This window comes from Taeniopygia guttata, chromosome 5, assembly GCF_048771995.1.
Source record: "Taeniopygia guttata chromosome 5, bTaeGut7.mat, whole genome shotgun sequence".
Taxonomy (NCBI): Eukaryota; Metazoa; Chordata; class Aves; order Passeriformes; family Estrildidae; genus Taeniopygia; species Taeniopygia guttata.
In genome coordinates this window covers 11,968,657-11,982,277 of record NC_133030.1, presented here as the reverse complement: position 1 = coordinate 11,982,277, position 13,621 = coordinate 11,968,657, and the positions used below count along the sequence as shown (strand labels likewise).

Sequence of the window (13,621 nt, the reverse complement as noted above, 5' to 3'; positions counted from 1 at the left end):
GCAGCTCCCAGGGAGAAAGGGATGGGACAAGAGGAAATGGCCTCAAGCTCTGCCAGGGGTGGTTCTGTAAGAATTTCCTCATTGAAAGTGCTGTCCAGGGAGGTGGTGGAGTCCCTATCCCTGGAGGTGTCCAGGGAAGGCCTGGACGTGGCACTCAGTACTCTGGGCTGGTGACAAGGTTGGGATGAGTCACAGGCTGGACTCGATGATTTTGGAGGTCTTTCCCAACCTGGATGATTCTGTTTAATTCCTGACTGACCCCCCAAGTGCCATTCCAGGCTGCTGGGCTGGGGACGGCCCTGCTGTATCAGTGTGAGCTTTTAGGCCAATTGCATTTTCTCTTTTTGAGCTAGCAAACCCCCCACCCCCTCCATCCCTTCTGTGTGCAGACACAGACCCTGATCCCTTCCCAGCTGTTGAAGCTTCCCCAGGCTTTATGTACAGAAGGAAAAGGGGGGTTTGGTGTTTTTAATGCATCTGCTTCTGATATTGTTTCAATTTTCCAGAGTGCTTTAATCCTGAAGAACAGCTGCCAGGTCTGGCCTGGAATGCCCTAGAGCAGGGGCTGAACTTGGCACTGGGTGTTTTGGGAGGAGGTGCTCATAGAATCATGGAGCTCTGTTTTGGGGGGCAGCAGGGCATGGTTAAAAACTAAGTCCTCACCGTTTCCAGTGTGGATGTGCCACAAGGCTCTGCATTGTGTTGTGGCAGGTGTGGGACAGAGCAGGACGTGGCTGCAGCCCTGTGACACTGCCACCCCCCAGAATGGTATCTACAGCAGGGAAAAGCACTTGTGTGAAGGGGAAAAAGCAGGGAAAAAGTACTAAAAAGCAGGTGAAAAAAGCAGTGGTGGGGACAGAAGGTGTGACTTTAGAGAAAACCTCTCAAGTGACATCCAGAAACGAATTGTCTCTTTATTATTAAATAATTAACACTCCAGTGATTCAAAAATTCCCCAGCAGCTTGAACTGGAATGGGAATGGGGGGCAGCCCCCCCCCTCACCCCTGGCTTGTCCCCTGATTAGCAGAGATTTTATGGAAGACTAAACAAAGCCTGCAGCAGCTGAGGATCATGGCCAAGGGAACAGTGGCTGGGGAGGAGCTGTGACAGGAACTGGATGCTCTGCCCGGTGGGAGCTGGCAAACACTCTCCAGTCTGTCCTGGCCTGATCTTCATGGCATTCCAGCTCCTGCTCCATGGAACCAGTGCCTCTGAGGGGCTCTGGGATGGATGGCTCGGAAGGAGGGAGATCCAAACAGGCACCTACAGACACCGAGCTCGTTGGATGTGCTGGCACGAGCCCCCAGGCCCTTGGACACTTGCTGGTGACACTCATGGCTGGACATCCTCAAGTGATGTGCTGAGCACCCTCCTACTTTTCCTTGGCATCCAGCTGGAAACAGAGACCCCAGTGCTTGCCAGGGAGCATCCAACATTCCAGCCCCCCAGCACCATCCCCACAGAATCCTGGAATCCCAGGATGGTTTGGCTTGGAAGGGAACTTAAAGCTCATCCATTCCCACTCCTGGCCATGGACAGGGACACTTTCCACTAGTCCAGGTTGCTCCAAGCAACTGGTTTTCCTCCATCACTATTGCACCAGCATTATCCCTCAGGGATTCAGTGCAGCACAAGCATCAAGCCAAGGGCTAGCTGGTCCCCAAAATGTTGGTACTGAAAAATCAAAAACCTGGCGAAAAGGCTAACAATTCCTACTCATTCCTGATGCATAATCTGGGGGAAGTAAGAACAACCTGGATGTTGCAACTGGAATCCTGAAACCAGATTTTATGAAGTACGTTTGGACAATGTATGCCTAAAAAATACAGCTGTGTTTGATGTCAAATGTGGAAAAAGCCTCCCAGTGGTCTAAAGGAATGTAGTAATTAACATCAGCACTGAGCTCTGAGTAATTATGAACTTGTTCCCCTGCAACTTCTCACTCCTGAAGATCCCAGAGGGTTAAAGATGTGAGAATGGTGGGGAAAAAAGTCGATTTAAGGATTCATCACTGCCAAGTGGAGCAGGAGCAGTAACCCCACTCCCTCTCTGGCCACGGCAGCACTGGTTGGGTCTCAGCACAACTGGAGCCTCCCTTCCCTCTCTCCTACTGCTTAATGCTCCAGAAGAACCTCTGGAAGTGGAAGCACAGCCATGAAGGGACTGTATGGGTGAGAGTTCCCAGCCCCTCACAGCCAAGGGAAGTGCTCCCTGTGGAACATCCCAGTTCTGTGTTGAGGCTCTGCTGCCTCACAGCCCAGCACTGCTGGCCAAGGGCATCTCCTGTCTTGTTACTCCCACCCCTTGGCATCTGCACCTCCAGCTACAGCTACAGGCTTTGCCTGAGAACAAATCACACACCAGGTGATGTAGCTGGAAGCTTTTCAGTCCCTAAGAGCGTCACTACTTTTAGACCAAATCCTGTCCTTTTCCATGTTCCTAACTCATCTGGTACTGGCAGATCCATGTCTTTCCACAGACAGTCACAGCGCTCTGCCCTGGCACACTGGTTGTGAAACAGCACTCAGGTTTGGGTGGGAATGGGTTTTTTTTTGCACTTTTCTGTGCAACGTGACCCCAGCAAGCACAAACCCGCTCCCATGCTTAACTCCAGCACAGGGAACGCAGGGGCTGAGGGGGAGCTGGGGGTCTGAGCCTCTTCCCACCTTCTCTTTCTCCTTCTGGATCAGTGTTTGCATCTCCTCTTTCCAGCCCAGCAGCTCCACCAGCTTCTCGACGCCACCGACCACATCCCCGAGCTGGGCCACGTCGTTGTGGCGCTGCTGCCACGCGAAGGGGCCCACGAGCTCCCGGTTGATGAGCACCCGCGGCACGGAGCTGCGCACGGCTCCAGCCAGGCTGGCAAAGGGCTCCACCTGCGGGGGGAACCCAGGGGGCACGGGGACAGTCACCCTGCAGGGGCACCAGTGCCCAGCACTCTCGGCTTGGAACCGCTCAGCCACCCCTGCTCTGAACTGGTCACAGTGCCACCAGTCACCCAGTGGCCTTTCCTCAGCTCTCCAGGTGCCCACCGGGTTTCCAGAGGGTCTCTCAGAGCACCGCCCCCCTATTTCTTACCCTCCACCTCAAATTTTGCCTCCCTAACCCATTTTCTTGCCTTCTCTAAGCCCTCTCTCCCCTCTGGAGTCCCTTCAGGCCCTGTTTTCCATGTGAGTTTTTCCCAGGGGTTTCCCTTATTCCCAGACCTCCAGGGATGTCCCGATGACGAAGAGCAGGTCTGCCATGGGGAAGTCTGTGAGGTGCAGGAGGAAGCGCTGTGGGAGCTGCTCGCCAAAGAACACGATGTCAGGCTTGACAACTCCGGTGCAGACAGGGCAACGAGGGATCCTGTCCCCCATGACATCTCCCTGAAGGGAGAGACCCCAAAACTGCCTGTCACAGGGGTTCAGAATCACCACATGTCTTCAGAGTAACACCCAACCCCAACCTGGTCCCCTCCATAAACCTCTTGTCCCCAAGGGCAAAAGAGCAGGTTTGGACCTGTCATTGCGGTAATAATTAATGCCTCCTTGTGTTAATTGTGTTGATGCCTGGCTGGGCCCACTCACCCTGAAGTCCTCTCCGGGGAAGTTTCTCTGACACACTGTACAGGTGGCAGTGGCAAAGGTGCCATGGGCTTCCACCAGCCTGTCAGGAGGGATCCCAGCCGCTGGAATACAATGTGTGGGAAAGGACTGAGCCAATGCCTCCCTGTGTGAATCTCCCCAGTCCTGCTTCTCCCCTCAACTGCTGCTGGAGATGGGAAGAGGGAGCTCACCTCTCTCCAGCCCGTCGATGTTCTGGGTGTACAGGCGCAGGAGCAGCCCCTTGTCGTGCAGCAGCCGGAGGAAGTAGTGGGCGGAATTGGGGCGGTAGTTGCCAGGATAGAGCTCCTTGGCCAGGGTGAAGAAGGGCTTGGGGTTGACGAAGAAATACCCGAGCTCAAAGATGGCCTCGGGGTAGGGGATGTCGTACTGCTCCAGGTTGCTGTACAGGCCGCTCCCGGGGGACCTGCGGGGACAGGGGGCAGCTGAGAGGGGCTGCAGTGGGACCTGGGCTGGAGACAGAATCCCAGGATCAATGAGGTTGGAAGAGACCTCCAAGACCATCAACCTGTCCAACCTGTGATACATCATCACCTTGTCAACAAGAGCACTGAGTGCCACGTGCGGTCATTCCTCGGACACCTCCAGGGATGGTGACTCCAGCACCTCCCTGGGCAGCCCCATCCAATGTTTAATCACCCTTTCCATGGACAAAACCTCAGCTCTCCAAGGACACACAGGATGGAGGCATCACCTGAAGTCTGGGATGCCGCTGGGTGTGCTGATCCCGGCGCCGGCCATCACCACCACGCGCCGACATTCCTTCTTCCGGAGCAGCTCGGCCACATCCTTCAAGGTGAGCTTCTGCTTCCCCTCATCACCTCCCCACCAGCCCAAAATGGCTCTGGCAGCTGTGCTCAGACAGAAGGGCCTGGAGCCTTGGATCCTGCTCGGCACAGGGGGAAGCACAGCACTGAGAGAACTGACAGTGACTTTGGTTCAGGGGGGAAAAATCACCCAAAAATTCCACAGAAACGTCTTCTCTGGGCAGGATTGTGCTTGGGCTTCACTAGGAGAAAGCTTGGCTGTTAGTCCAACCCAAACCCTGGAGAAGACATGTCCCTCAGCAATTTCTTATGTGGATCTAAAATACCAAATCACCAGTCCTCCTGTGAGGGGGTATTTTTGGACAGGGATGGACACAAGGCTGGACCCATGCACTGGGAATCACCAGTCTCAGTGTTGATTTACACTCCCCTGGGATCCAGGAGACCCTCCTGTATCCTGAGTTCAACAAGTTTCTCTCAGGGTGATGTGTCACCCTGTCCAGGTGAGCAGAGTGACAGACACTGTCATGTCCCTGTTCCCCCCTTGGGCTCTGTGTGTCCTTGTCCAAAGGAATCACAGTCCTGTGCCCAGCTGGGCTGGGAACAGCCATTGTCATCTGGGAACAGTCATTAGCAGTTCGGGAACAGTCATTATCAGCAGGGAACAGCTTCTCCCAGAAAATTAGTGCTGCTGGAGCGGGGCATTGTGCACAGTCCAGACCAGGCATGGGGAGAGCCAGGAGAGCTTGGCAAGCCTGAGGAGCAAGGACAGAGCTGGAAGTGTTTCCAGGCCTCAGAGTGGTCAGCTCTGCCTTCCTTGGGCTGTGACTGTCCCTTTGCAGGGACATGACATTGCTTTTTCAGGGGTGTGACACTGCACTGCCTTAGCCTGCTGTCACAGGGACGTGGCTCTGCCTTTCAAGGGATGTAACACTGCCTTCCCTGGGATGTGTGACACTGACTTCCTAGGGAGGTGTCCCTGCACGGTCTTTAGCTGCTGTCACAAGGATACGGTTCTGCCCTGCCAGACCGGGTTCCCGGGGAGCTGAATTCACAGTCATGGAAAAATACTGAGTTTTCCCTGGCAGATCCCTGCTCTCCGGGCTTCCAGGCCAGCCCTGGCTCCCAGCGCGCTGTCCCTGCTTAGACGGGGCGGAACATCCTCCATCACGGGAGCACATCCCATCCCAGCCCCGATCCCCACGCTCCCGTCCCGCAGGGATGCTCCAGCCGCCAGCCGGGCATTCCCCACCTACCTCCCGGCTCCGCCGCCGGCCGGCCCCTTCCCGTGCCCGCCGCCCCGTGCCGCGCTGCCGCCGTGGCGGGGCCCGCGCTCCCACAGGCTCCTCCAGGCTGCAAGAAGAGAGCAGAGCGGTGCTGGGGGCGGCCCGGGGGTGCCGGGGCTCCCCCCGCGCCCGGCGCTCACCGGCCGCCAGCAGCGCCCGCGCCCCGCGCTCCATCGCCGCTACCGCACTGCCGCGAGCGCGCGCGCCGCGCCCCCGCCGCCCCGCCGCCGCTCACCCCGCCCGGGCTCGGCCCGGCCGTGCGGGCGCGGGGAGAGGCGGCGGGGGAAGGCCCGGGGGTCGGCGGCGTGGCGATGTTGCCGTGGCGACCGCGGGGCGCGGCGGGACCGGCGCCAAGCGAGTGCGCGGCGGCGGCGGGCACGGGGCGTTACGGTACCCGGCGCGCCCCGCGCGGCCGGAAGTGAGTGCGCACAGCGGGCACGGCGCGGCCTCCTCGCTCCGGTCCCGGCCCCGGCCCCGGTCCCGGCCCCGTCCGGGCCCCGCCGCCGCCATGAAGGACGTGCCGGGCTTCCTGCAGCAGAGCCAGAGCGCGGGGCCGGGCCAGGCCGCCGTGTGGCACCGCCTCGAGGAGCTGTACAACAAGAAGTGAGCGGGGACGGGGTGCGGGGGGATCGCCCGCCCCGGGCCCCGGAGCCCCGCGCGGCTGAGGGGCCCGGCTGGGCCCGCGTCCCTTGAGCCGCCTCGGTAGCCGCCCGGGAGGTGACCCGGCGGTGTTTGCCCTGTCAGGGGGTTCCACCCCCGGCTCGCCCCCGATCCGCGCCCCCGTCAGCCGCTGCCGGGCGCGTCCCGGGCCGTGGCGCGGCGGCTCACGGGGCTGTTCTGTGTCCCCAGGCTGTGGCACCAGCTCACTCTGCAGGTGCTGGACTTCGTGCAGGACCCCTGCTTCGCCCAGGGAGATGGGCTCATCAAGGTGAGCCGACTCTTCCCAGCTTTCCTTGTGTTCTGTACCAGGGAAAACAGTCTGTGGCTTCTCTCTTTCTTAATCCTCTTGGAGGATTACTGACCTGAGTGAGTTCAGCTTCTGGGGTGTTTGCACTGGCTACTTTGTGGAAATTCTACTAAAATTAAATGTCTTGGGTTCAGAAGCTTCACAGTAATTCTTTACTTCACTTACCTAAATTTATTATCTTTAGGAGTTGCAAGGAGATTTTTTTTTCATTCCATGTTTTTGCAAGAGGTATGTAAGTGCAGGATGGGTGTTCACTGGAAGAAGCTCATGGGGATAGCATTAGATAGAATGAGCAGCTCTGCGTTCTGAACAGTACTGGACTTTCTTTATGGGATGCCTGATTTTCTGGAAAAATCATAGGATTGAGGGATTTGAATGGTGTGGGTTAGAAGTGACCTCAAGGACCATCATGTTCCACCCTCCCTGGAAGGGACACCTTCCACTAGCCCAGTTGGCTCACAGCCGTGCCCAGCACTTCCAGGGATGTTCAAATGAGCTGGAATAGAGAGGAAACATGGTGAGGAGCTCTGAACCCGGGTGTCCTTTGCCATGAGTGTCCCTGTCCTTGTCCCTGCAGCTCTACGAGAACTTCATCAGCGAGTTTGAGCACAGGTGAGTTACTGGGGGGGCTTGGGGGTCACTTGGGGGGGCTTGGGGTCACCTGGGAGGCTTGGGGGACCTGTGCTGACTCTGAACTGCTCTCTGCAGGGTGAACCCCCTGTCCCTGGTGGAGATTATCCTGCACGTGGTGCGGCAGATGACAGGTGCGTGTCCTCCCCTCTTCCCTGTCCTGTTGTGACCTCTGGAACATGGCCAGGGATAGGTCAGTCTTGGATGGGAAGGTGTTGTGCTTCTGCTGTGTCAGGAAGGGAAAGTGCTGGCTTAGAAAGTGTAAGTTATTGATGATTCCTTGAGCAGGAAGTCCACAGCTTCTCTGGAGAGGTGGTTGGTGAGGAAAAGGCCAGCTTGCCTGGCAGCAGCTGCTGCAGGCTGAGGCCATGGAAAACCCATATTCCAGCCATCAGGAATCCTGTCAAAGGTGGCTTGGTAGGCGAGGTTTAGCTCCATGAGAGCTGCTCGTTTAAATCTGTTTTTCCCTCTACTCCAGATCCCAATGTGGCTCTGACTTTTCTGGAGAAGACCCGGGAAAAGGTATGTTGGAAGTTGCTCTTAGTGAGTTTTGCCTCTGAGCAGGCCAAGAGTCACTGGCACGTGTGTCACCTGTGCTGGAGAGCAGCACCTTTCCACAGGGATTTGAATGCAGGAATACGGTCACAAGTGGCATTTGTCCAGCCCCTGGAGCACACCTGGCTGCAGGTGACACTCTGAACAGGTCCCTGTGTCCCTGCAGGTGAAGAGCAGCGACGAGGCTGTGATCCTCTGCAAAACAGCCATCGGGGCCCTCAAGCTCAACATCGGGGACCTGCAGGTCACCAAGGTGAGCGGTGGCCTGGGATGGGGAGTTTAGGGGTGCTGTGACATTCCTTGGTTATCCCAGCTCCTGGTCCTGAGGGACTTTTGAGCTCGCCAGGACCTGTGGTGTTGTTGTCTGAGCCAAGCACATGGGGTTTGTCATCCTAGGCTGGTTTAAAAACCATCTATTAAACTCAAAATTTTGTTTTTCAGGCAGGGCAGCTTTGATTCTCCTAGAGCAAATGCAGAGGGATGGGTTTGGGTGATGGAATCCTGGAATGGTTTGGGTTGGAAGGCATCTTGAAGATCACCCAGTCATGGGCAGGGACACTTTCCACTAGCCCAAGTTGCTCCGCCCTGGCCTTGGACACTTCCAGGGATGGGGCAGCCACAGCTTCTCTGGGAAACCTGTGCCAGGGCCTCAGCACCCTCCTCACAGGGAAGGGTGTGGGAGCGATGGTGGCTTTGCCTGGGATGTCACCAGGGATCCCTTGGAAAGATTGCCACCCTTAGAGCTGGGAACTGTAAGAGCCAGGTCTTGTCCTTCTCAGGAGACCATCGAGGAGGTGGAGGAGATGCTGAACACCCTGCCCGGGGTGACATCAGTGCACAGCCGCTTCTACGACCTCTCCAGCAAGTACTACCAGACCGTGGGGAACCACGCCGCCTACTACAAGGATGCGCTGCGCTTCCTGGGCTGCATCGAGGTCAAGGACCTGCCAGGTAACTCCTCTCCAGGGCTAATCCCACCTTCCACGCTCCGCTTCATCCCCCAACCCAAATAAATGCCCTGGCTGAGGTTTTCCCTCCGTGTCATTTTGGCTGTGCTATGGTGGATCCGAGGTCTGGCTGGACTGAGGAGTGGCCCCCAAGGACCTGCTCCTGAGTTGTACGGGGAGGAAGAGGGGGAATGCCCCTGCCACAAGGACAAGTTTGTTCCAATTTCCAAAAATTTTCACTCTGGATTCAAAAAGCAGCTCTTTTGTGCTGTGGTTACTGCAGGCTCCTGAATTTCAGGCATTGTGGGGGAAGATGAGGGCTGGAAATAGTTTAATGTATGTGAGGGATGGCTCAATGGAGCTTAAAGTGGTGCTTTATCCAAATTATTTTTGGTTTGGGTTTTGTTGTCAATACCAATTACTTTTGGTTAGGGTATTTTTTATCCGTATGGGTTTGGTTTGGCTATTTTTTCATCCAAATTATTTTTGTTTTGTTTTTTCTTCCAGTATCAGAGCAGCAGGAGAGAGCCTTTACCCTGGGGCTGGCCGGGCTGCTGGGAGAAGGCGTCTACAACTTTGGGGAGCTGGTGAGTGCTGCCACACCCCTTCATCCCTGGAGCCCCAGGAGCTGGTTTTCCCCTGCTGACACCCTCCTGCCTGTCCCCTGCAGCTGATGCACCCCGTGCTGGAGTCCCTGCGCAGCACGGACCGGCAGTGGCTCATTGACACCCTCTTCGCCTTCAACAGCGGCAACGTGGAGACCTTCCAGGCCCTCAAGTCAGCCTGGGGGCAGCAGGTGAGGGCTCTGGGACTGCTGAAGGCTCAGGCTTGGGATTTCCACTTGGATTGACACTTGGAGTCTGTGGACTTTTTCTTAATCAACTCTGCCTCAGTCCTGGCTCTGGAGCACTGGTACCATTCTGATCAGAGCCTAGGAGTGGTTATTCCATCTTGATACACGTAATTAGTTTTTTTTTTGGCTTCCCTTTGGAGTGCTTCCAGTGGAAAACAGTGGTTTTCCTTCCTGTTCTGGGAAGTGTGGGGGGAAAGAGTGATGTTGGTTGTTACCTGCACTGGCTACACCAGGAATCACTGGCATAGCAATGGATTTGTGAGTTCACTGGCACTTGGATTGTTTTTTGGGACCATTCCTGGCTGGTGGGTGGGCTGTGGTAGCCTTCTTCCTCTTAAATAAACCCTCCCAGGGATTTATTCCTCTATGTAAAGCTGTTCTGCCCCAGGATGGGGAGAAAATGTAATCCTGACCTGATTTGGTGCCTTTTCTCTCCTCACAGCCCGACCTGGCTGCAAACGAAGCACTCCTGCTGCAGAAGATCCAGCTGTTGTGTCTCATGGAGGTGAGTTGGGATGTGCTCAGTGTGTCTGGTCACTCACCTGCAGTATCTCCTGGATACAGGAATTTCAGTGTGGATTTGACCTGTAGATGGAGGCGCAGGCAGGTGCCATGAGGGAAAACACCTCATGCTGGGCTGCTTGTCCCTAGGTCCAGGGGGGCTCTTGCATGGAGTGCTGGACAAGGGGGAATGGCTTTTCTGACAGAAGGTTGGGTGGGATATTGGGAAGAATATCTTCCCTGTGGGGGTGGTCAGGCCTTGGCACAGGCTGCCCAGAGAAGCTGTGGCTGCCCCATCCCTGGAAGTGTCCAAAGCCAGGTTGGACAGGGCTTGGAGCAACCTGGGATAGTGGAAGATGTTAATTCTGTGATGTGGAGGAGGGGGAGAGCAATCCTTCAGGGATGGTGTCTGCAGTATGTTCCAGGATGAAAAAAGGCTTTTAGAACAGAGTTCAACACCTTTGTTTCCCAAGGACTGAGGGTCCTTTCCCTGATGGATAATCTGAAACAGTCCCTTTCTGTCACTGGAAGGCTCTGCTTTCACCATAATAGTGTAAAACATTCTTGTTTGAATTACTTTGATTAAACATGAGAAATGCAGTTGCCAGTGCAGAGTGAGACTGGGCAGGGCAGCTTGGGGCAGGCTCTGTGAGCTGTGGGAATCCCTAAAACCCTGTGGGGGTTGTTTTTTTTTTTTTTGGTTTGTTCCCTGGATCCAGATGACTTTCACCCGCCCAGCCAACCACCGCCAGCTCACCTTCGAGGAGATTGCCAAGAGTGCCAAAGTCACCGTCAACGAGGTGAGTTTGGGGTTAGACACCCTTGGTAATGTCCAGGTTCTGGAGCTCTGAGAGTGCCTGGATAGACCTGAACCACACAGAATCCCAGAATCATTTAGGCTGAAAAAAAGCTCTGAGATCATCGAGTCCAGCCTGTGCCCAGAGCACTGAGTGCCACATCCAGTCATTCCTTGGGCACCTCTAGGGATGGGGACTTCAGCACCTCCCTGGGCAGCCCCTTCCAATGCCTGACAGCCCTTCCCATAAAGAAATTATTCCTGATTTTCAACCTGAACCTCCCCTGGTGCAGCTTGAGGCTGTTTCCTCTTGTCCTGTCGCTTGGTCCCTGGGAGAAGAGACCAACTTCCACCTGCTGCTTGGGGACAGTTGGGCTCTTTTGGCTTTTTCCAATTGCCTTGTTCTTCCTTGGATTTCAGAGAAAAGAAAATAATTCTAGTTCTTTTAGGGGAAAAAGAACTAAAAAAAAAACCTAAAATCCAGCTTTAGGGGAAAGTTTTAGGGAGAAGAACTCCTCTTGCCAAGGTGCTGAGTCCCAAGGCAGTTCTGTCACCTGAAAGGAGACAGCTGGGAGAGCTGCTGCCCTGGGTTCTGAGGGGATCTCATGTGAAGATGCCGAGTTTTATTCATCTCAGGGGGAAAGCGGGGTGGTCTGGGTCATTTCCCAGGATTATCTGTGTCCCCAGGTGGAGCTGCTGGTGATGAAGGCGCTCTCGGTGGGGCTGGTGAAGGGCAGCATCGACGAGGTGGACAAGAGGGTGCACATGACGTGGGTGCAGCCACGGGTGTTGGACCTGCAGCAGGTAATGGCCACCAGCTCCAGCTGGGCCAGGGAGAGGTGACCTGGGAGTGACACCACAGCCAGGATGAGTCATGGCTTGGGAATGAGCTTCCCTGGGGGCTTGGCTTTGCCCCTGGTGTTTCACCCAAAAACCTTCCAGGAGGTGGGACAGGACAGGGCTGGCACATCAGTCCCTTGTGAAAGCCACACAAACACCATGGACCACAGAAGCCATGGTTGTGTTTTCCAGAAGGATCCAGGCCTCATTCCCAAATGCATGAAACAACCTCTGGGAGTTTCAGGGATGTAGGAGGCACATTCCTTTTGGGAAGAGAGAAGGCCAGGATATAATGGAGCTGTTGAGCTTCTCAAGTTCATCCTTATAACACTTAAGGAGACTGTGCAGGGTGTCTTTACCTTCAAACCCAAAAATCAGTGCCTGGAATTCCAGCTGCAGACAATTCCTTTGGTGCATTTCAGTTTAGCTCAGCTGGTAGAAGCTGTTAATCCCAGAATCCCATGATGGTTTGGGTTGGGAGGGACCTTAAAGCCCATCCACGGGCAGGGACACCTTCCACTAGAGCAGGTTGTTCAAGCCCCATCCAGCCTGGCCTGAAACACTTCCCAGGATGGGGCATCTCCCTGTCTCAGTGTGTGGGGCTCTGAGGGATGGTTTGAGCTCTCAGGTGTGTGAAGGAGCCTGTGGGCATTCCCAGGAGCTGAGGCACTCTCCCTGTGGCCTTGCCTTGCAGATCAAGGGCATGAAGGATCGCCTGGAGTTCTGGTGCACGGACGTGCGGAGCATGGAGATGCTGGTGGAGCACCAAGCCCACGACATCCTGACATAGAGGAGAGAGTGATTCCTGCTGCTCCTGAGGCTGGCAGCACTCGGAGCACTGACTGTACTGAATCCATGGAGGGGTGGGTGGGCAGAGCAGGAGGATGAGGACGTGGCCTTTCGCTGTGTGCCCCTTTGGTGCTCGAGCCAAGCTTTCCCTCTGCTGGCACGAGTGACTCTGATCCCTGATCCCAGAGCTGCTTCCTGGGGGGATGGATCACTCCTGATCCCTCCTGCCTCCAGCTGCTGCAGGAGGGTGGGATCCTAGTGCAGGATCCAAGGGGTGTTGGCCTTAGGGGACACAGCCTGTCCTGCTGCCCTCTCCCCCTGCCCCTGCAGCAGCCTGAGGCAGCATTCCCTAAATCCTCTTCCTCCCCTAGCCCTGCTTCCCTCTGCCCCTCCTCATCTGCAGCAGAGGCATTGTTTGCTCCATCCAAGGGTTTTCCCGGGATTCCTGGTTAGTGGGTGTGTCCATACACTTGAGGGGGTGGGTGTCTTTCACCAACGCTTTGTGCTCAGGTGAGGTGCAGTGGCATTGCCGGAATAAACGTCTCTGCCTTCCCTTTTTGGGAATTCTGTGTTGCCTCCGTCACTGGCAGCTGAGCTGCTGATGATTCCTTTAAAAATATGTTTCCAGGGTCAGGCCTTGCCACTCATGGGATTCAGGAGCTTTCCTCACCAGTTTGGTTCTCTGGTGTAATTAGCAAATGGCACTGTTAGAATTTTTGTACTTTTCCTGCTTTTCCTGCCTTGACTGAAGGTGTTAATCCAGCAAGAGAAAGGAGGGAGCATGTGGCTGATACCAGACAGGTGCAGAGATGCCTCACACAAAGGAGGCAGACTTTGGAAAACAGGACAAAATGGAATTGCTGGAGCCTGTATTCAGCTCACCCTCCTCTGGGTGCTCTCCAGGCCCTTCTGGCTGAAATTCCCTCCTGGATAGGGGGTTGTTCAGTGCCCAGTGCCTGCCTCTTCCCTGCCCAGCCACTTGATTTGACTTGACCAATTCCTGCTGCATCCTGTCTTCCAAGGCTTACTCCTGGTGCCACTTTAATGACTTCAGGAAAGCGTGTGGAAGAAGTAGGTGTTCGAA

General features: G+C 55.6%; 2 protein-coding genes across 9 annotated transcripts; one reads left to right on the top strand and one right to left on the bottom strand.

The window, feature by feature from the left end:
• Positions 1–894: 894 nt before the first annotated feature.
• Positions 895–6,027, bottom strand: SIRT3 (sirtuin 3). 8 transcript variants are annotated; one of them, XM_072929582.1, is made up of 9 exons: positions 5,895–6,027; positions 5,695–5,726; positions 5,630–5,664; positions 4,301–4,492; positions 3,780–4,012; positions 3,571–3,671; positions 3,208–3,369; positions 2,668–2,877; positions 895–1,394 (listed from the first exon to the last, which is right to left on the bottom strand). In XM_072929582.1, exons 4-9 carry the CDS (start codon positions 4,345–4,347, stop codon positions 1,374–1,376), a joined length of 774 nt encoding a protein of 257 aa, XP_072785683.1. In that variant the 5' UTR covers positions 4,348–4,492; positions 5,630–5,664; positions 5,695–5,726; positions 5,895–6,027; the 3' UTR covers positions 895–1,373. The 8 variants fall into 8 exon arrangements, with proteins under 8 accessions (XP_072785683.1, XP_072785681.1, XP_072785682.1 ...); XM_072929580.1 differs by lacking the exon at positions 5,895–6,027 and adding an exon at positions 5,800–5,882; XM_072929581.1 differs by having other exon boundaries at positions 5,630–5,726.
• Positions 6,028–6,042: 15 nt separating this feature from the next.
• Positions 6,043–13,101, top strand: PSMD13 (proteasome 26S subunit, non-ATPase 13). The gene is made up of 13 exons (XM_030273634.4): positions 6,043–6,262; positions 6,509–6,587; positions 7,204–7,238; positions 7,335–7,390; positions 7,735–7,778; positions 7,978–8,064; positions 8,591–8,762; positions 9,266–9,345; positions 9,429–9,554; positions 10,054–10,116; positions 10,832–10,912; positions 11,596–11,712; positions 12,443–13,101. The coding sequence occupies exons 1-13, from the start codon at positions 6,168–6,170 to the stop codon at positions 12,536–12,538; spliced, it is 1,131 nt and encodes a 376-aa protein (XP_030129494.1). The 5' UTR covers positions 6,043–6,167; the 3' UTR covers positions 12,539–13,101.
• The last annotated feature ends 520 nt before the right edge of the window (positions 13,102–13,621 follow it).

Bases quoted from the DNA above. Each gene is read 5' to 3' on its own strand.
- PSMD13 (XM_030273634.4), top strand. From the start codon at position 6,168: ATGAAGGACGTGCCGGGCTTCCTGCAGCAGAGCCAGAGCGCGGGGCCG. The intron at 8,065-8,590 runs GTGAGCGGTGGC...TGTCCTTCTCAG, and splicing joins GGGACCTGCAGGTCACCAAG to GAGACCATCGAGGAGGTGGA. The intron at 9,346-9,428 runs GTGAGTGCTGCC...TGTCCCCTGCAG, and splicing joins TCTACAACTTTGGGGAGCTG to CTGATGCACCCCGTGCTGGA.
- SIRT3 (XM_030273635.4), bottom strand. From the start codon at position 5,833: ATGGAGCGCGGGGCGCGGGCGCTGCTGGCGGCCG. The intron at 5,727-5,799 runs GTGAGCGCCGGG...CTCTTCTTGCAG, and splicing joins GCGGGCGCTGCTGGCGGCCG to CCTGGAGGAGCCTGTGGGAG. The intron at 3,672-3,779 runs GTGAGCTCCCTC...ATTGTATTCCAG, and splicing joins CATCGACGGGCTGGAGAGAG to CGGCTGGGATCCCTCCTGAC.